This window comes from Euprymna scolopes, chromosome 1 (genome assembly GCF_053919585.1).
Source record: "Euprymna scolopes isolate OS-2025 chromosome 1, ASM5391958v1, whole genome shotgun sequence".
Classification (NCBI taxonomy): Eukaryota; Metazoa; Mollusca; class Cephalopoda; order Sepiida; family Sepiolidae; genus Euprymna; species Euprymna scolopes.
This window is the reverse complement of record NC_136482.1, coordinates 126,969,716-126,992,215: the sequence shown is the minus strand read 5'-3', so window position 1 is coordinate 126,992,215 and position 22,500 is coordinate 126,969,716. Positions and strand designations below refer to the sequence as shown.

Here is a 22,500-nt window from a genome sequence, read left to right as displayed (position 1 = left end):
GCTGTTTCATCCAACCGAGAAATTGATTACTCCGATCACTATCACAAAATCAGCCTTCTGGTGCGACACGGGGATCTGCACTTTAGATCATTTGGACGGCATCTGATTCAAATTTCAGTATATCTTGAGAAATCAAAAAATAGAAATAGAGATAATTAGCATAATCTCTCCGTAGTTTCTTACATTTATTCTGTTGGTTGATTATATTCATAAAAACAACGCGGCGTAGAAAAGAATTGGAATATCTATTCTAATATATTATCTCAGCGTTGGGGCACTTTAATTGTAAACTATCCAACAACTGCGTTCATGGCGAATTCTTACTCACCGCATTAAGCCAATAGAGACGCCCGTGTGTGTGTTTTTTATTTTACATAGTATTTGTGTTTCAGTTAACATCTACAACGGTGATCGATTTCTATATTTCCCAGAGGTAAATGTGGAATGTCACGCCAGCAGCGTTCACGAAACATGAACGCACGCAATTAATCAAGAAGGAAATCTCCAATGTAAACCACTACGGTCAGAACAATAGTTCCGTATATCTCACGAATGAAGGAAGGAAAGGGCCAAATTTTGTCCGAAACTAGCGTTAGATTTATATCCTTCTGTTCTAGATACGTTATGTGTGGACCAACCCTGTTGTATATGTTGTTTAAAACACATACGGTAACATAAGAGTCAATGGGAGAAATACAAAACTCAGTATATTCCAATATGCAAATATGTTGACAAATACCTGGATATATTACTAAGAGTAACCGCGAATATATCAAGCGCTTAATGAATGGTCTTTCCATCAACTATCTATGTGTCTCTCTCTACCATTTTATCAAGGTAGTGCAAGGTTTCCTTTTGATGAAGACATTGACGGCTTTTGTTTTTCTCCGTAATATGGCACTATATAATGGCATCACTCGTAGGTATATAATACCAGTTTTTAATGGGGTGAATGCTGCCACAACCTAGACGGATTTATCTTTTACTGAAGGAGGACAGAAAAGATGCAGTGTAGTATTAGAACATATTCTACAATTCTAGTCTATAGTAATGGGCGTATGATTTTCCCCTTTAAAATTAAAAACGTAAAAATTTAGTTCTAATGATAATAAAAACTTCATAATTATATTTTAAAAATTTGTTCAACTTATTAATTTAATAAAACCCATAGAAAAATACGCTCATACACATACATACATATATATTATACGCGTATAAATTGTCATTTCGGTTATGTGAAGCATGACATTTCACATGAGCAATTAAGTATTCGAAACATAACTGAACATTATTTTTAATTTTATTATGAAATTAAGATAACAAATTTTATATGTAAGTTAAAGAAATTATAAGTCTTCAAGAATATTTTTCAGTTCAAAATAAAAAAAATCCATAGAATGTGAATGTATGTTTTTCTTCAACAACAGTTCACTCGAAAGAGCTAGATGAAAAGCGCCCAAGAGTGTGCATTTTTTTGTTGTTGTAAGTAAATAACAGAACAAAACATTACAATGAACAAAATCTCAGAAACACTGCAGAGAGTCAGTACATTGATGACTGAACTGCCGTAGTTTTTTTTTCTTTGATTTGTATTTGATTTTGTTGTTTTTTCTTCCAGATAACACTACAAAAACAGAATTTGAATAACGATCATGATGACGACGGTATTTTGCAGCGACGGTTTGTGCGATGGCAAACGAAAGACGCTGTCGAAGGCCAAGATGTCTTGTGTGGTTGAGGCACACGAGCAGAAGGCGGTTTGGGTCGGAAGCTGGCTGGTGTGTTGGCAGGCTTGCAGGGTGGGTCGGCGCTTGGAAGTGGGGGTGGCAATGAAGACAGGAAAGAACCGAATGCTTGGGGTCGGTTGGACTACAACAGTAGAAATCAATATTTAGTAATTATGGTTTGTCGAATGGGCAGAGAAAAGACGGCAGCTCTCAGAGCACCAAAGAATGCGAAACTGCTTTCCCCGACCGCTTTCCTCTTCTCGAAACGTTTCTGCTGCATGCGCACTTCTCTTCAGTGCTTAATATAAGCATTTCCTTTTATTCGTCTGGTCCCTTTATATTACATACTGTTCTAAATTTTTCATTTACCTTTGTTCACAAGCAAGGCCTAGTGCCTATGAAGCACGAGGCTACAGTGATAGCAGAGAATATTCATATAGGGACCACTATGGTGGGGAATTGGGCAACAACATCTTTGTTCACATTAAAAGCTTGGACAGTGTTCAAAACCGGCTTCGAAATGTATTATGTTATCTTTTTTACCGGTTGCAACATCTTTCTTATGGAAGAGCCTTTGCGCGTTTTTCTCTGTCGTTATTTTTACGAGCACAAGTGCTCAGCTGCGCCTAAATCTATAGACGCCTTTGCAACAAACACTTGTTAAGCTACAAATACTCTTAACAATTTACAGCACTGTTTGTGCCTAAATCTAAACAAAAATTCTATGAACAAAAGCCTTTTTCCTAAGCTGTCCGTCCGTGGAAGTCTGTACCGCAGGTCATCTTTCCGGCAGACTACGACATCTTTTACCTAGCTCGTGTTTAAAAACAATGAGGCTGTAATTACTAGTCTAGTTAGACTAAATGTCTGTTTTTATGGCAAAATGCTTTTCTCATAATTTGTATCGATAATATTTTCTTTTAATTGTTCCTTTTGCCAAGGGCACAATTTTACATTTTTTTGTTTGTTATGTGTATATGCGTATATGTATAGGATGCACCCAAATTATTTACCCGACCATTACATTTTGGGAAAACACAGCTGCTAGATTAAGAGGGTAATATGGTCTATATTTAGTTTCAGTTTTAATCAAACATGTAAGTAAGAGGTGGAATACCTTCAGGAAACTTCAGATTTTTTGCATAAAACATGGATTAATAAATATTTCTATAGTGCGTGATTTCTTAAAAGTATATTCAAAGTTTTTTGTTTTGTTTTGGTGGGAGATATATGGGGATAACTACGCATTTGAACATTTAAATATATCGTATTGGTTTTGAGTCATAATTCTCAGACACTAATTTACAAAGTTCTTCCACCGTTACATTTTATACTTATTTACGAAATAGATTTTTGATGTAAATCCGAATATGGATTCTAGAGATATAATGTAGGAGCATTATATCTTGGGTTAATCGCTGTAAAATTATACTGTTCTTTTTTATGGAATAAATGTTATCTATCCTGAGACCGATATTACCCTAGTACTTTATGTGTGTGTGGGCGTTTTTTTTTTTTTGCAATGATAGTTTATTAAAATATACTAACAAGGGGAAACAAATGTTTGATAAAACACAATAAACAAAAGAAAACGCATAACAAGATGGTGATGACGAATTGAGATACGTAGATATGCGTATTTTGTTTAATAATCTTTTGCCAGGAAAGAGTGCACGAGAAGTTTAAATGAAAGTAGGCAACCTGGGGGAACATTGTTAATCGGTGGAATTTGAAATGAAACGCACAAGAGCATTTTGAAGGGAACAAACTCCAAAGTAATGACAGAACCAGGCAAGCGGAAAAGTAAAACAGCAGCATTCAATATATATATATATATATATATATATATATAAGGCAAGAAAGGTTGATTGATTGAAAGATATATAATACCTAAGAAATACGAATACAAATGATGATTCCTCAGGGGAAACAAATTGAAGAAACAAGAACAAATATAGAAACATAGCATTGTTGGATTTGAAAAACACAAAATGGATGCAGATATAACCTTCGATAAGAATTTATTTCAATACATAATTATGAAACAAATGTGTTGTCTTTACACTTATTTCTGTATATTTACATACGAGATGATTGTACGCTACGGAATGGTAAATACACTGTTTTTAGGCATTAAATGAATAAGAGAAAACGTATGATACCGTTGATACTATTTCCTATTGGAAATGCTTATTTAAAAAAACAGAAATAAATAAAACACATTATGTAAATGATTCCAAATAACAGCGTTAAATACAATTAATCTGAGAATCACTTTTGTAACCAGGTAGGTGCTGTGGTTGCCATTGGTTTTCTCCTATTTAAAATCATATCCAGAAAGGAAATATAAAATTGTCGCACTAGAAAAGATATGATCCCATATCCATTTCATGAAAAATCATTTTCACTTTTTTTTTAATACAGACCACTACTAGTTGACCAGTTGTGTATAAATCCCAAGAGCGATTAGAGCGTTCTACCAGGTTTGAAAGTGACACCATGTTCAACGAGCGAAAACATAAATCCGCCGCTGTTCAACTAATGCTCTCTAACGATTCAAGTTATAATAACGGGAAAATTGCCGACACTCTCAAATGCAAATCAGTACGGTTTTACCCTTGAGGGTACAACTCATTGAAGTTTCCGGTCACGGTTTAGGTCTTCGGTGTGGTTACATATAAGGGCCATATCATGACACCTAACATCTTCGAAGTGGGCTTGAAAGTTAACACCAAAGTGTACCTGGATGTGCCGAGGAGTCTGATTCTCCTCTGGTTCAATCAAGTGGCGCTGGCAGACTCTGGGTGTGGCAGCGTTTCTCTGTACCAGCTTACATGCCCAAAGAGACCCAGGCTTGTGTTCAGAAGGAGTGCTAGGATTGTGTACTATTTCTCTCACTAACCTCCATCGTCACTCGAGCTGAGTCCGCTGGACTACTTCGTTTGATTATACGACAAGTACATCACCATTGTGATCGCCATCCGCCAAGTAATAATAGAGCTCCGGCCGACGCTTGGGGAAAATGCATGCTTCCAGTTCCGGGCGCGTATTCAGCCATTGATTGAAGCCTAAGGCAGCTACATTGAATAGATGTCAGGTGTACTACATACCCAAGCAACCTGAATTGATTTTCTTAAAAAAGGTTTTAAAATAAAGGTGTATTGTTCTTTTTTTTTTGCACGACTAATTTATCGTTCCAACCTGTAATTAGAAAACAGATCGTCTGAAGGTTATCTCCATGTATTTGAACTCACCAATGTCGCAATGTAACCTCGGTTACATTTCAGTACAATCCCCTCCAGGTAAGCAATCCCGGAAAATGGCTGCGGCTATTATTCGTCGGGCTCTTAGCAGAATTAAAAGGATTAGATTTGTGTAGATTTAAGAATCGACAATAACAGACATTTCAATATAAATTAAATGAACTAGCAGAGGTAAAAGATTAAAGTAATCCCCGGGAAGATGTCATGGTTACGGAATAAAAATATCACTATTCGACCTGCTCCCAGAAAGAGGTAAATCCTGATAGCGTGTTATCATTATGAGCCGACCCATCTAATATTACAGCTCGCCTAAAATGATCGGTAGGGTGTTTCCTTTACGACATAGTAAATGCTACGCCCCCTTAAAAAGACGAAAGTAATGCTTGTTATGTTGGTATCATAATATGAAATATCTACGCTGACTTCTTTTATTTAGAATCGTAAGTTACTATTAGTAAATATTCAAATCACTACAGCTAAGGCCACGGTGAATCATGTGAATAATAAACACAAAGAATAAATACATTCGCTGTGATACACAAATTCCTGCATTTTGCTACAGTCGCTTAAACAGGGAGCAGGTACAGAATTCCGAACGTGAACATTTCAAGGAAACAAAATTTATTAACAATGTTTTCGGCATATGACAAACCTCTATATTAAAGGGGTGACAGGTTTCTGATTGTCGGGCTAGAGGTAGGTATTTACGGTGAGAGCCACAAGTGTAGCAGATTCGTCGAGGCATACTTCATTGGCGTATTTACAAACAAGACCAGGGATTTAAAGTTGCGACGATGAGAGAGAATCCAAGACCTATAAGGGCAGATGCATTTTTGTAACATTGCTCAAGAGGAAGAGACTAATTGAGAGTGCAATAGCTCAGATGCATACACGAATGGGGATTTTGTAGGTATATATAATACAGGAAGGTGAAAGAGGTGTTTTAACCAATTAAAGAGAGAAAGATAGAAATAGTATGATCAACTGAATTAGAACATGGCAGTAGAGACTAAGAAAAGAAGTAAGCGTATAGTTTCGCGCCTTGACGATGAATACCAACTCGTTAATATTGATGGAATAAATGAGTATGTGAGTATGTAAAATTTCTAGTTTGTAAGACTACATGATTACACCGACTAAATGTATACACTCGAAATCGTATTGAGAGTCCGAAGTAGAAAGTCGACCTTACACATGTACAGATTTGTTAGATAAATGTTTTTTTTTTTATTATATAAAATCTACCAAATTGTAAAAAAAGAAAAACAAGACAAAATGTTGCATCTTGAGTGCCAAAAAGTAACAATGCTTTCCTTGTTGGCTTCTCGATTGTATTCCACTCAGACACAAAATGCGAACAACCACCCACCATAGACGGAAAAAAAATTGAAACGTCATCTCTGCGTCACTCAAACAATACAAAACCGATAGTTTATTATTCTTTACATTTACTTTGCATCGCCATTTTTTTAAATTGTTTTCTTTTGCCACTTGTCATTTCACAACTTTTGGGCGAATGCTAAACTTTTCTCTGCTACCCTTGCTCTACCGATGACTAGCTGTCGATCCAGCTGCCCAGGGTGCGTGAAGTGGGTGGCCATTGTTTCAGGGACAGTAGTTGTGCAAGAAGTATTTGGCCAGGCCGGGTACAATAAAAGCAGGACGCCTCCCCCTCTCCAAACCTGCTTAACGTTTCCCGTTGTCCGCCCGCTCACACAGTTCATGTAGTTTGGGCGTGCGTTCTATTTGATCGCCTCTTTACTCAGTTGTTGGCTCTTCCAGTTTTGTTTTCGTCTTTTCACTTTGGCTCTTTTGTTTTCTGAGTTTTCATTCTATTGTTTTTTTTATTTTGTTGCTTTCTTTTATTCCCTTGGAGCAGCCATTCTTCGGCCATCATAACTGGCTGACTTTCCCAATAGAAAAGCGATAGAACCCAACCCACTATTACTAAAGCTAACATAGAAATCCAGGCCAATTTTACATATGGTCACAATCGGAAATCTACTTTGACAGGTCCTAGGGTTTCTTAGTAATAGTAAAGTCACACACACACATTATATATATATATATATATATATATATATATATATATATATATATATATATATATATATTCATTATGTAAATTGTTAAAAATACTAGGAAGAAAAATTATTGAAAAATATTCCTTCGTTAGACATTAGTCGAACAATTACTTCCGCCCATTGTAAGATATATATGTTGAATATTCATCAAATATGTACATATATTTCTTAGTAAGAATATAGTTACTGCATATACAGCCATGGTAAAAACTATGCAACACTTATAAAAAAAACTACTAAACCTACGCATTTGTAAAGTTAACGATTGAGAGCAAATGTAAAATATTTAACAGTAGATTGTAGTGTTTATTTTTGGTAAAGCCTGTTTCAAAGTTTTATTGAGTTTCATAATAAATTAATTACAATATTCAAAATGGTTCATTGTCATGCTAAAAGTTGTTTCTTATTTCTGACATAATATTTGATTGCTGCCAGTGCTATAATAGTATATTTAATTGAAAATGCCTCCAATGAAGCAGCTGTCAGAGGTTAAAGCGGCACACATTGTTGCTTCATCTGCTGAAGGATATTCTCGGGGATAAATTTATTTGAATATGGAATGCCCAAGTAAGGTAGTTCAAACCCTGATTAAAATGTTCAGGGGAAACCAATTCTTTCAACAGCAGAAGAGGACAAGGCGATAAAACGTCTACAACGGCAAGTGAAGAGAGATCCTGGAAAGCAGCATCCCTTGCAGATGAGAAAATAGTCTTCTGGCTGTGCTGTTCAACTTAGGCAATATGCAAATAGAAACATATCAGCAGAAACAATGAGATGAATGTTATTAGACGCGGGATTAAAACTATGAAAACAAGTAAGAAGTCATTCTTGCCGAAGTACAACAAGAAGAAACGACTGGAATTTGCAAATACAATGACAATTGGAACCTGATGATTCGGTCAAAATTGTTTGATCTGACAAAAGAAACTTTGTGTAAATTAGCAGCTTCTATTTCCTAAACTTTCAAAGAAACAATTTCTATTTTCATATGAATACACACCCATGACATCTAATCAAAAATTGTAGCAAATTCTCATTTTTAATAGATCTTGGCACCTCTGGAGCGGTTTATATTCACCGTAAAGGGAAGAGGGTCATTTCAGCCTGATTCCTTCAGTCAAATGTGAAGGATGATGCGTCATGATTTAGGGTTGTATCAGGTTTTCTCAGGCGCTGAACTGTTCTATCTGTGTGAAGGCAAAATGAACTCCACAATTGGTACTAACATGCTGGATGTCTTTGAGATATTTCATAATAACATTCCAAGTGATGTAATCCTCCATCAAGACAATGCGCCATGCCAGACGTCAAATCTTCCAATGAATTGGTTAGAGAAAAAAGAGATTACAGTGATGAAGTGCCCCCTCAAATGTCAGACGTAAATTGCATTTAAACTTCGTGGTCCCATCTAAAAAAAAGAAGGGAGAATGCACAAAGAATCTTCAAAAGAAGAAATTAAAGGCCAGAAAATGAATAGTGGCAGAAAATATATTCTACTACCTACAACAATTTAGCCAACTATATAAAATGAAAAATAAAAAAATATTTAAATTTGACAGTTTATATAATTCTTGTACTTTTTTGACGAGAAGCATTTATCTTCGAAATGACATAGCATGGAAAAATTTTGTTTTCCTATTTTTTTAATGACCAAATTAAATAATGAAATCATATGAAACTGTTATTCTGGTTCTTTTTTTTAAATATATAAAATTTCTCCTCGAAACCGTATTTAACTTTTTCTAACTTGATGAATTTGCTTTTTAAATATATATTATTTGATAATTCTTAGTATATGTATATTATATATATATATATATACACACATATATATATATATATATATGTGTATATGATACATATATGTGTAAATATATGTAGAGTATATGTGTGTGCATGTGTGTATATGTGTGCGTGGGTGGATATATTCCATGAACGGTGTCTGCAAGGTGTTATGCTATTTATAAGTTGACAACATTTGAACGTGAGGACATTCCATTCCTTAAAAATGGATATTAGGGCAGGTCCTTTCTAATGTCAAGTTTTAATACTAAATAAGATGATATAATGTATAATAATTACGATAAGTTACACCTTACTTCAAAATGTTTGGATATTATATTTAGGTAGCAAGCAAAATACGAGATTACACACTAAAATGTACGATTATTTGTGTATGCTAAGCCTCTGACAAATATCAGTCGATACGTTATTTAAGATATCTAATCCAGTTATGAAAATGTGAGGCCGGCATTCTGTCATGTAGACCAGATTGATAATCTCTACTATAATATGAAATTTACTTTGAGTGTGTGTGTGTGTGGGGGGGGGTCTTTCTCATAGCTTCCGAAACGGCTAAGCTTATCTTTTGCAAATCTCACACAAAGGTAATTTATTTGTCTGGCAGTGTTCCTAGAAATATTTTCTACAGAAATTCATCCGATAAATATCGAAAATAAAAAAAATCCGATTCTAAAAATAGTTTGTTTTTTTTCTTATAGATTTAAAAAAAATAATTACGGTGAAACTTGTGTACGTTAGACAAACAAGGGAGATAATAAAGTTTAACAAATAATTTTTTCTTAATAAAACAGATTTATTGTCATCTTGAAATAAATCTTATTGGTAGAGCATTTTACTACAGATCCAATGATCCGCTGTTCAAGCCTGCGTACCTTTTACATTATTTTAATTTTTCTTATTAACGAGTGCAATTTACGATAACAGAAGAAGTATCATTTAAAATCGCCGCAAATTTCTTCGTTCACCGGGCAAATTATTCCTCATAATACATAATGTTATACAATACATCTTATATTGAATAATGTATACGCAACCTGCATAAGTTTAAATATATTTAAGTCTATTGTACGACCAGGCAACACCGGGCGTCTAGAAAGTTTAAAATAGTTTAGATGTAGCAATGAAAGGAAATATCTGGCTTACCTGAGAATTTACTGTGTAGATAATCATCTTTACAGATGAACTTATTTTCATCGAGTACATAAAGTTCCTCGCCAGTTGATAATTGCTTGCGACAGACCATACATGTGAAACATTTGAGATGGAATACTTTGCTCCGTGCTCGACGAACTAAATCATTTGGTGAAATGCCCTGGGAACAACCAGCACACTTCGTACCAAATCTCCTGGAAAAAGAAAAGAAAATTGAAATAATCCTCATTGTAATCGTACTTGTTTATAAAACATATAATTTATTTACCTACTAATTAAATAATATTCAGTGCACACATACACACACATATATACACGCATTATATATATATGATGATTTCAACGTCTTGTCAGACGAGTGCCACTCCCTCAGACATTTAAAATCCATGAACCCAAATGCCTGAGGGAGCATCTATACAAAGATGATGTCACAGAGTCTTAGCCTTGTGCGACAGCCAAATCTCTCTCTCTCGGTTCAAAATGTTGAGATCCAGCAACAAGCAAGAGCAAGATAGCCAGCAACAAATTAAACTGCAGACGAGCTAAATGCGGGTACTGGTCTTCCGCTTTATATTTTTTTAAAATCAGAGATTTGCTTCTCCTAGAAAAGTTGCCTTCACCACGGCTTAGGGGAGCCCTCTCCACCCCAATAAACATACACACACACAAATATACATGCTGCTAGTTGGCCGTTGACCCAGAAAAAGAGTTCATTATATATATATATATATATATATATATATACACATGTAATATAGCCTAGTAGCTGAAAATGGAGAGTGCTCAATTTCATAGTGCTGAGCCCGTGTATACTATTCTCAATCGATAGTATATATTAATTTAAATATGCAATCGATTAAACAGGAGCATTATAAATGAAACTTAGACTATCAAAGAAGTCGCCTGAAGAATCGGTTATATTTTGTTAATTTAGTTATTAATAATTATAATTTGAGCTCAGGGAGACCAATTTTTAAAACGTAAAGAAAGTTCTAATCATTATTATTTATTAGAGTTAACTTTACTACTATGAGTATGATAATTATTATGGATTATCATCATTATAATAATTGATGCGATAAATGTAATAAATCTATGCAACTTATGATAAGCAGTTATAGATGTACATTTCCATGGACTATGCGCCATACAAACAATGGATTACTTGACGTAAAGAGCTAAATAGATACAACTTCATGGTCATTACAAACCAACTATGATGTTATTTTGATAGATTTTGACCCAGCAAGCATCAATCTTAAACCTTTGTAAGAAACAGGTCGTGGAATGTGAATCTTAAAATAAAAAAAATCTAAACAGTTATGCGGCAGTCGAACGTAACACCTAGGTCCACTTGTTTATATCTTTTGTGAATCTAATGTTAATAAATATTATGCATATTATGAAGTTCACACCAAATATAATTTCTATGAGGACTTGAAAATAATAGATGCTTTTCTATTTGATATTCTGCTTATTCCTTCATTGCTTAATTCGTACCTTATGTTTGAAAAAAAAAGTATAAATTCAAGTTTTGAAGTCCACACTGCTTCAATACATATTGTATCAACGAAATTTGTCTTATGAATGCTAGTTTAGCAATCCTGAAAAAAAATAGAGGCGGTATCTTGAAAGAAAGAAATAAACAATTTTGGTGAGCAGCAGTACACCAACGAAAAAAGTCAGCGATTAAACGTAAAATGGTAACATTCGAAAGAAACATAGCAAAAAAAGGGTATTGTCTGTCAAGAGGTTCTGGGCTTCAAGAGTAAATTGCACGTTTGTTACAATATGATTTTATTATTTTCATTCTATACATTAGACTGTATTACTTTCTGACTATTTATTAATAATTATTTATTAATAATTATTTATTAATAATTATTTATTAATAATTATTTATTATTAATTATTTATTAATCTCATTTGGCTTAGGTATACATTTAAATACTATTAACTTATTTTTGAAAAATATTAATAAACTTATATTTTTGTCAGTTTATTAATTTTTCTGGCCCACACAACTTTCTTGCAATATCCAGAAAAAATATCAGTTCAATAAAGACAAATCTGGTCGATTAAAGACATTTCTAATAAGCTTTTATTTCGGTTTTGATTCAAACTAATGCACCCAAGTCTTATGGGTATATATATATTTTTTATTTTTTAAATCGCAACTTTATAACATATAAAAATCGATAGAACATTAATTTATAATAATATATACAAAATCTGCAAGAATTAAAATCTTACATTTAAGCGTATTTTACGACCAGGCTTTATCGGGCGTTCGTGCTAGCTTAGATAAATACTTTTGCAGTTTTAACAAAAAAGCTACAATAATATCAGAGCGTATCCATTTACATTGTACCTACATATATTACATGTGAATGAGTCGCCCGTGGAATTTTCACAGGTCCCGCTAGTAAATAATATTATTACGATTATGTTTATTTTAAAGCCTTAAATGAACATTTGCGTTAATATTTTAGTCACAGTATGGATATTGATTTGGTGAGCATTTTCATTGGTGTCTTCATTCTGAACATGTATTACAATGTCTACACACACGGCGTTGTCTGTCGTTTCTTTTATATTTATAGATATTTCGTCTTTTCTTACATAGTAGATTGGGCTTGCTGCACATTTCTCTGCCTGCCATGGCCCCCGCCAGTTTCGTGGCAACCGTGATCTTTATCGAAGTATCTCATTTCTATCGCTCCCTTTGAATGAGCTCAACGAACATCACGGCCTCTTTATTTCGTATTTCGACGATCAGAGTACGAGACGTGCAAAATAGCCCGTTCAGCATAGACGGATAGTTTGATGATCCGTGTGATAACTCCACAAATAGATGACAAACTAGATTATACAAAACGCTAAATAAACACACGTACGTTACATTTATTATTCTAATTATCATTACTATTATTACTACTACTCTTTCTTCTCATTATTTTTATTACCATGTCTATCATTATACCCATTTAGAAGTTCTAACACAGGCTATAATCAGCGGTTTTTTTCTCAAATAATCAGTGGTGTTCATTGGAGTAAGTGGGACAGTAAGCCTAACATATTTTTTGTATTATTTGCGCCTTTCGATTAACTGGCGGTATCGCAACCATAATTAATCATTGACATCTCGGTGGCAACAGGCATTATTGCTTTTATTATTATTCCACACTAAAAAGGTCTCTCACAGGCCATAATCAGTAACAATAACCAGTGATGTTCCCTGGAGTCCGAGTGATAAGACTCCTCACATTTCATGCAATACTATATCTTTATTTTATTATTATTTTTCCTGTACACAAAAGTCTAAATTTTTAAAGTCCGTAGAATAATAAAGAGTTGTCGTTATATTCGATGTTTTAGAACTTTAAATGAATTAATATATAATTTAAACTATTATTTTTCATTAGATATATAAAGCTGAGACTAATATTTTTTTAAAAATATTATTTATACAATTTCCAGGAGTCAAAATCAATAATTATTTTGACTTTTTGAAACGATATAAATGAAATTGTAACTAGAAAAGCTGTGCTTTATCTGAAAGTCCATTAATCGAGCTGATTTTATTTCTTACAATATTTAAGTATAGAATGTAACATAAGTAAATAATATTTGTTTTAAGACAATATTTCCATTGCCCACTTATGCTCTACGCAAGCAAACACTTTTTATTGTTTGTTTATATATATATATATATATATATATATATATATATATATATATATATATATTCCCTATAATACAGTCCAAATTTTAGCCAACTTCTTTCAGAGCTTACTGGGAGCTTACAATTTTCCACAAAGAAGATCAATATACTATGTTCATAACTATGATTGTTGTATATTTTCTTAACTTTTTTTTATTACTCATAAGCCAATTCGCCTATAGAAGTAAATTATTATCATGATTATCAGGGCTTAGTCTGTAACTTTGATTACTGGACTGCTGTACACACACACTATATATATATATATATATATATATATATATATATATATATATATATATATATATATATATATATATATTGAGGGTTGTCGTCAAGGACCAAAGATCACAGGACCAGTTTACTGTGTCGTGTTGGAGAATTTCTTTGTCTTTTGATTTAACACTTTTTTTTCATAGTCGGAAGGGAAATAGAAAGGACTGCAATGTGATCTTTATGAACTTGATGTCATCGTCGTGAACCAGTTCAACGAAACATGTTATCGTGACTTACATCTTTACTTCTGTTCTCTCGGGGCTCGTTTTATGTGTGCTATACCCGACTGCGTTCGTTTGTTCTCAACAAGTAAATTTATACAATGCAATACAAAGAAAAATGAATTGGTGGCGGCGAGGTAATGGGAATTCTGTCAATTAACAGTGATCCTATAGAGAATGGGGATCCTTGGCACCAGTCTTCTTCAGCTCTTACTGTTATATGATTATTATATTTTGAATACAATGACTTGTTAGAATAAATGTAAAATGATGGCGCATATGCAGACCCCGCAATCCAATCAAGGATAACGAGTAAGCTGGTTTTGCCATTTGTAATGTAGGTAAATATAAAGTTACATACACAAATCTATTCATTCAATCATAACCATTAGTTTGACTTTAAACAAGTTAGATCAATTATATATATATATATATATATATATATATATATATATATATATATATATATATGAATAGATGTCAGCGAAGGCGTTTTAAATCAGCACGCATTATAGGATGGACCGATAAAATTGAAGTCCTAGAAAAGACGACATTATTCCATTTTTATATAATGAAAACCAGTTTTCTTTTTTTTTTGTGGTCAGACCATCTACTTGTTGGCTAATGATGTACAACTCATAAGCAGGATAAAAGTATTCTATCATGTGTGAAATTGACACAATGTTAAACGAGCGAGATAGAAGATGCGACACTGTAAAACGCATGCTTTCTATTGATCAAATTTATGGCAACAAGACTGTTGCCAGCACCATCAAAATGTAAATCCGGGAGGTTCAACGATTGAGGACACAGTGCAACGAAGTATGCAGCTACGTTTTTGTCTTTCGTGTGATTTCAAGTGAGGGCCACATGATACCATCTCACATCTTTTTAGTCAGATTTAAAGTCAACACCAAACTGTACCTAGATGTACTAAAGGGTGTGATGATTTCCTGATAAAACCAGATTGCCGCTGGTAGACCTTGGGTGTGGCAGCAGGACTCAACGCCGGTCTAAACGTCCACAGAGACCAAAGTTTGGCTTCAGAGGAAGTGCATAGACTTTGTATCCTTCTCTCACTGGCCTCTCCTTCCCTAGCCTATATCCGCTGAACTACTTCATTAAGTCATATGTCGAGAACATCACCCAATGACCTCAACCAAAACACCAAAGTCAGCTTGATTGCCGCTATCCGCTGAGTATTCGCCAACTCACGGAGGCGCTTGTGGAAAAGGCATGCCCCTAGTTCCGGACCCATACTGAGGCGGCGACTGAGGCTGGAGGCGGCTATATTAAAGGGATGTAAGCTCTACTACATAATCAAGTTTCCTGGATTAATTTTTTTCTAAACATCTGTAGTGTTGTTTTATTTAGGGCGACAAATTTATCGTTCCACACTGTATAAACTCCAACACAATCACACAACATCTTTTATAACTTATCTCCTTTAACCAACAAACTTTTGTAAACCGAAGAGACCTTTTAAATCCATTACCAGCAAGAATTTGGTGAATAATATTGATAATGAATTGATATTCCATTTTGTATATGCAACATTGATTTTTGAATTTTACTGGCAATAGTTTATTCGAAAATATAACAAACGTTTTACGTCATAATCGCACAACAATTTTTAAAATTCTAACGATTATATTTCGTTTGAAAAAATGAATCGAAAAAAAAGCATTCTTTTCAAATCACAGACACGGCAAATACTTTCAAGCACTAGATAGATAGATCTATATATAGAGAGAGAGAGAGAGTGAGAGAGAAAAAGAGTGGAGGGAAAGTTAGAGAGTATGAGTCACGGATACACGGATTGATAGATATATGCAGATAAATGCGTATATTATCTGATCGTATCATTAAAGTATATATGGTCTGAATTATATAGATTTACGTTTATAACTCCTAGATAAATTCATTTTATATGATATCCAGTTGCATCTTCATCTGTATATTTTTGAACAGTCCATTACTAAAGTGCCTGGGATCACATTGTTCTTGAATAATATTGATTGCGTATACCAGTTGTGTTAATATATTTAATGAAAATATAAATTTACACTTTTTAAAACAAAATAAAGTTAGATTTGATGCCCTTGAGAAGCATGCAGAAGGTTTTGTCACAGGCATAGAACGAGCCATTGTTTTTATGATGGCCGAACTCGTCTTAGTAGTTAGCAGTCTTTGGCGTGTAAAGCGGCAAAAATGACAGATGGTCCATGCAGACCCAAATGTTGGCCCATCTTCTTGTAAGTGGAATCGACTATTCGCATTTAGCTAAACAGGTGGCCGCACACACACACACACACACACACACACACACACACACACACACATGAACCGCCGCTTGATGCAAATCCAACGAAGCACCCTTTCCCCATGCGCATTCATCGGTCGAATGCCAGCTTTACGCATGGCCACTCTCTATCAATAACCTACCGAAATCGGAGGGTTCGGTGGAGTTGATGAGAGTGACAGTGTGTGATTTAGGTGATGTGAGCATACGGAGAACAGTTTGTACTTACGCGACTGGAGAAAGGTGGTATTTTAAAAGAGGAAACGGAATTATAAAACAGAAATGATGGGGTACAGAAATGCAGAAAGATTGTAGGACAGATAGCGATAAACGTATGAATTATGAAGATAATGAAAGTAAGATAGATGCGAGAAAGAAGGTTGGTTGGTTGGTTGGTTTTGTTTTACAGCATATCAGCCCTTTTCAGGTTATTTAATGCCGAATCCGTTATTTAATGCCGATCATATAACATCGTATACACCCCCTATATATATACATATATGTATATATATATATATATATATATATATATATATATATATATATATATATATATATATATACACTTCAGAATTATTTTTTTATTTGACAATCAGTTGGTATGGAAACCTGTGATTATAACATTTACAAAATATTACTGGCGGTAATATTTTATAAGTTACCCCATCTAAATAAGAACTGCTCAATATGCAAGATAGAGCATATATATGTGTGGGGGTGTAGAAAGAGAGAGAACTCTTGAATGTCTACTCGAAAGTATTTAAATGCTTTACTGGTGAGAACTTAAATGCCTACTAAACATCGTCGTTGAGTGTCTGAGGTGTATCTTCACAAGATAGGACAAGCTGGCATAAGAATATTTCCTCCTACCAATTAACTGACTAAATATTGAAAAAACAAAGATTGGAAGCCCATATAAAATTTCCTCGATATTTGTTATCATACACAAGATTTGCACACTTTTTCTAAGTAGTGTTGCTTAGAGTAACATCATTACACTAGATATCCCACTAGACTAGACTGGAACCCAGTAGGAACAATGAACCAAAATAAAATAGACTATTATATCCTAAAAACTGTGGAAAAAACTGATTTGAAAATTAATATTCCTATCTTTTTGAATAACTCAATATTAAAAAATATGACTGATGAACTGTTCGAATATTAATGTAATAGAGATTATCGTATATACTTGTATATTTTTTACTTTTTATTTCTCTTCTTGGTGAGAAGATTCGGAGTGAGTAAAAAAGAAAGAAAAAAGAAAACAGAAATAAAGACTGAAAAAAGATCGACTTATACATAAGTATATACGGTAAGTGTTAGCCGCAGGAAGGGATTCTTTTATTTATTAGAACTTCAATCAAAGTAAAATGAAACAAAAGAGAAAAATATAAAGGAGAATTTAAAACCCTACTAAATATGATTTTTGAATATTTTTTAGTCTTTCTGTACAAGGGTTTCTCAGGAAAATCTGACATGAAGAGAAAAAACTTGGGCAAATATTCCAAATAACATAGCATCTGAATGCAATTAAAATATCCTGCACAGGGTTATGCACCGTAATACGAGGAATTATACACCTTCTCCTACTAATGTTAATATAAATGCAGAACACTAAGCTGGGTACTCCACCAGAGTAGACTATTCTTTTGTCTTTGATTTCGATGAGATAAAGAAACCAACAAAGAGATATATTGGACTATAGTTTACTGGTAAATTTGGGAAAGGGGACGTGTTTCATTTATTTATAAAATCAACGTTTTAAGACATGAAGTAGGACTTTAGTTGAACCCTCCACTGTATTTCACACGGAAACTAAATGAGAAATGACCGTCTTGATTTACAAGAAATTATTATTCCAAAATGATAAGAAATCAACAAAATTGGTTAATTTTGTTATAAACATCATATTATCGTGTAATTATTATTCAAACTAATTCTTCTAATCTTTTAGCCGATGTAAGCTCCGAAACATTTGCTGAAAGTATTTGTTTGTGAAATGTGCTTTATGATTACATATTCGGTTTTTCTTCTAACAATTCCGTATATTTCTCCATTGTTGCAGCTTTTACTAGATTGTCTTACACACACGCACATTATATATATATATATATATATATATATATATATATATATATATATATATATATGTATATGTACATACATACAGGTGGTTTTTGTGTATGATACGAGTATATACATCAGAAGACTTTGTTTTAATGCGCTGTATGGTGTGTTTACAGGTCAGTTATATATTAAAACACATTTTAATCATGTTTTGTAAATAACAACACGCAAATCCGATCAAGCCTCATTAGAATACAAATTAAAAATTTCATTCAAATTACAGTCATACGAATGTACAAATCATACTTTCTGTTTGTATGTGAAAATTGATATATGAATATTCGTGTATTTTCGCATTCATTCATATGCATATTTATGCCTTTCTTACACAACGAATATATATATATATATATATATATATATATATATATATATATATATATATATATATATATATATATATATATGGAGATGGTTCGGTTTTAGTAACGTCTATCTTCTATATAAAAAATCTCGTCCGGTCACATTCTCCCATTTGTTTTTTTGTTTTTTTTTTAACTTTCGAATTTCTGCACCCCAACCCACACACCACTCGTCTATCTATGCAACTCCTACCATCGCCACTGGATTGTCTTCATTTCTCTTCCGTTTTTTTTTTTCTAGTTTTGTTTGGCCTCTGCCATTGATGAAGAGCCAACCGAGAGATTCGATCAAAGCATAATGGAAGGAACATCCCGAGGTGTGTTGTGTCATCAGTGGAGTAGAAACAGGACGAACAAAAGGAAGTACCGACAAAAAAAGTGAAAAAAAAAACAAAAAAAAACTGAACGAATGAAAGAAAGAAAGGAAGGGAAAACAAGAGATAGAGATAGAGAGAGGGAGGTTGACCTCGCGAATCGTACAGCTTACCCGAGGAATTCCACTTTCTATTTTATTTTTTCGAAAGAAACCTCAAAATATTTGTCACACAACTTTATTAATATTATTAAGCTCCTTTCATTCTCGAAATAATTCGTTTTTGTCTTTAAATATCTTTCATTATTTACTTTATACTCGCATAACAATTTTTCTTTGGTTAACTTCAACCTTATTATATCTATACTATGTATATGTAGAGTGCACAATTTGCCTAATGGATGTCGCAACTGATTATGCAATTGACTCGATTTAAATCCTATCAAAAGGTTATGTAACCTCAATTTTCACCCCAGATTATAGAGGAAAACGGTGATTTGTTTCAAGTTAATAGTGCCCTTGTTCTTTGGGTCCTGGATATGACCTTAAACTATATCCAGTGGTGAGGCCCCAGCTTGTGGGCTTTGGGGAGTGTGGAGCCACCCTTTAATTACCATTGCTCCCAGGTCCACTCTGACTCGGAGTGGTAGTACCTGTTAGGGTTCCAACTATGGGTTAAATAGAAACAGACTAGAAAACAACAAATATATTCTATTAAAAAAATGTTCTTCAAAATCTTTGGATTCGGCATTAAATAACCCGAAAAGGGTTGATATGCCGTAAACCAAAAACAACCATCAACCAAACCTTGTTCTTTGGCATTAAATTACGCAAATAGTCTTGAGCTGTGAAAAACATTACTATTTATTTTTCAGAACATATTTCTTATATATATATATATATATATATATATATATATATATATATATATATATATATATATATTAAATTTAATTTCTGAGTATCCTTTATATACATACGCGTACTATTTCCATTCGTGAATTAGTTGTCTTCTGTCCAGCATTACTATTTTAGTTACTGTTATTTAAATTATAATGTTCACTGTTTGCAATAGATCTCAGACATATGATCCAAATGAAATCACTAGAAACATATGTGGGTAAGATATTTGATTTATTATTAGATAATTACTACATATAAGAAAATCTGCATTAAAAGTATCTGGAATATGTATATCTAACAGCTTGATGTACGTTGTGTAAGTTACAGAATTGTGCAACACAGAATCCATGTAATGTAATAAATACACAGCAGGGATTAGTTCGGTGTTAGTGAGATTTTTTATAATTAGTACAGGTACACAAATTGACTGCTGTTTTAACGGAACCAACGCCAGATTGACCTTTAAGCAGTGTTAGCCCATGAGGACATTAAGTGCACTAGGATAAAGAAAGCAAATGTTAGCATTGCTGTATGTTAATAGTTAGCTTTGTCATTAAATATTGGAAAACGATAGTTGTTAGCACCTCTAGACCATCGTGGATCAGAAAATGATCCGTTTTAATATCTAAAATAAATAATGCATATGAAACTTTTGTACATCAGAATATTTACAAAATTTGCCAAGTGCAACTGATTTCCTTTCAAATCTGTCTTGTGTATTCTCACCTCACACGATCCGGCATGCAAATTAACAGATACAAGCATTTGCTTATGTAATATTACATACTTAACTTTACATTTACATTACTGATTAACTCTATGATGTTGTTGGTTGGTTGTTTTTGTTTTACGGCATATCAACCCTTTTCAGGTTATTTACTGCCGACTCCAAATACTTTGAAGATTTTTTTTTTAATAGAATATATTTGTTGTTTTCAAGTCTGTTTCTATTTAACCCATAGTTGGGACCCTAACAGGTACTACCACTCCGGATCAGAGTGGACCTGGGAGCAATTGCAATTAAAGGGTAGCTCCACACTACTCAAAGCCTGCAAGCTGGGGCCTCACCATTGGATATAGTTTAAAGTCGTATCCAGGACCGTTGTGATTTTTCAAAACTACCATTTTTGTAACTAATATGCATGTAACTAATATGCATATAAAGTTGTTTTAATCCAATGTTAGCGAACTATTGTTATTTTCTAAAGATTAAACTTCATGTAATAATATATTTGAGCGTGTGTGATTAATTGTGATAAAAGTATATTAGAATTGTTTTTAAACAAACTACTATTAAATTTTGAGAAAACATAATTTATAACCTGATCATAATACACTGTAGACTTACATGCCCTTCTTAAACTTCATCTTTATCAATGCATAATGTATTTTTCTTTTTTCTGTTTTCTAAATACAGTGTTAATCCACTACAAAATTAAGTTTGCGTTATCTACCAGTGTATCCGTAGTGTTACTGTCCTTCTCATACATAAATAGCGACAAATTTATATGACAAACCAAATTATTCCCTAAACCCGGATTCAATGCTGTACATACGACTAGTAAATGATTCTCTAGAATTCAGAATATTTGCAATACTGGTTAAAGCACGTGATATTTGACAATCAACATAAATGCTGAAATATTCATGTCTAAATAATGCATTATACTTTATTGTATACAACGGAATTGTTTCCAATATTATTGTTTCAGTTCGTAAAAGAGTCCAAGCTTGAATAGCATAATATTTTTCAATAAGATACACTGTTGTATGTGTTTCGTACTAATGTATTCTATTCGCCCTTTGTTTGATTTGAACAAAGAAGTGTGGGCAGTGAGTGTCCATTTTCGAAGTTCCAACAATTTTTTTTGCATATCTTTGTGCACTTCCATTTTATGTAGATTTACAACGAGTATTTAGTGTTTGTGACAAAAATTACGTCAGTGCTGACGTCATAATATGTTATAATAAGTTATAGAAAAGTGTGGCAATATTACTACATTTTTATTAAGTATATTAAATAATTCGATACATCGAACTGTATTGCCTTGGTCTCTCTCTCTCTCTCTCTCTCTCTCTCTCTCTCTCTCTCTCTCACACATACACCCACACTATATATATATATATATATATATATATATATATATTGGGTGAATATAAAAATGCACGCTTTTCAAATAAATATTTTCTGTAGAGTAATCAAAATTGTTACAAATCATACGCTCAGTGAAGCTGTTTTA

At 33.3% G+C, this 22,500-nt stretch overlaps 1 protein-coding gene across 4 annotated transcripts in view; it reads right to left on the bottom strand.

Annotated features, from left to right (window-relative positions):
* The window catches only part of LOC145268443 (LIM/homeobox protein Lhx1-like), a 412,426-nt gene that overhangs the window by 240,086 nt on the left and 149,840 nt on the right, over positions 1 to 22,500 (bottom strand). For all 4 annotated transcript variants that reach the window (XM_080124171.1, XM_080124034.1, XM_080124098.1 and 1 more), the window contains exon 2: positions 10,021 to 10,223. In XM_080124171.1, coding sequence (XP_079980297.1) covers positions 10,021 to 10,223 — 203 coding nt within the window. The remainder of the gene's footprint in view (positions 1 to 10,020; positions 10,224 to 22,500) is intronic.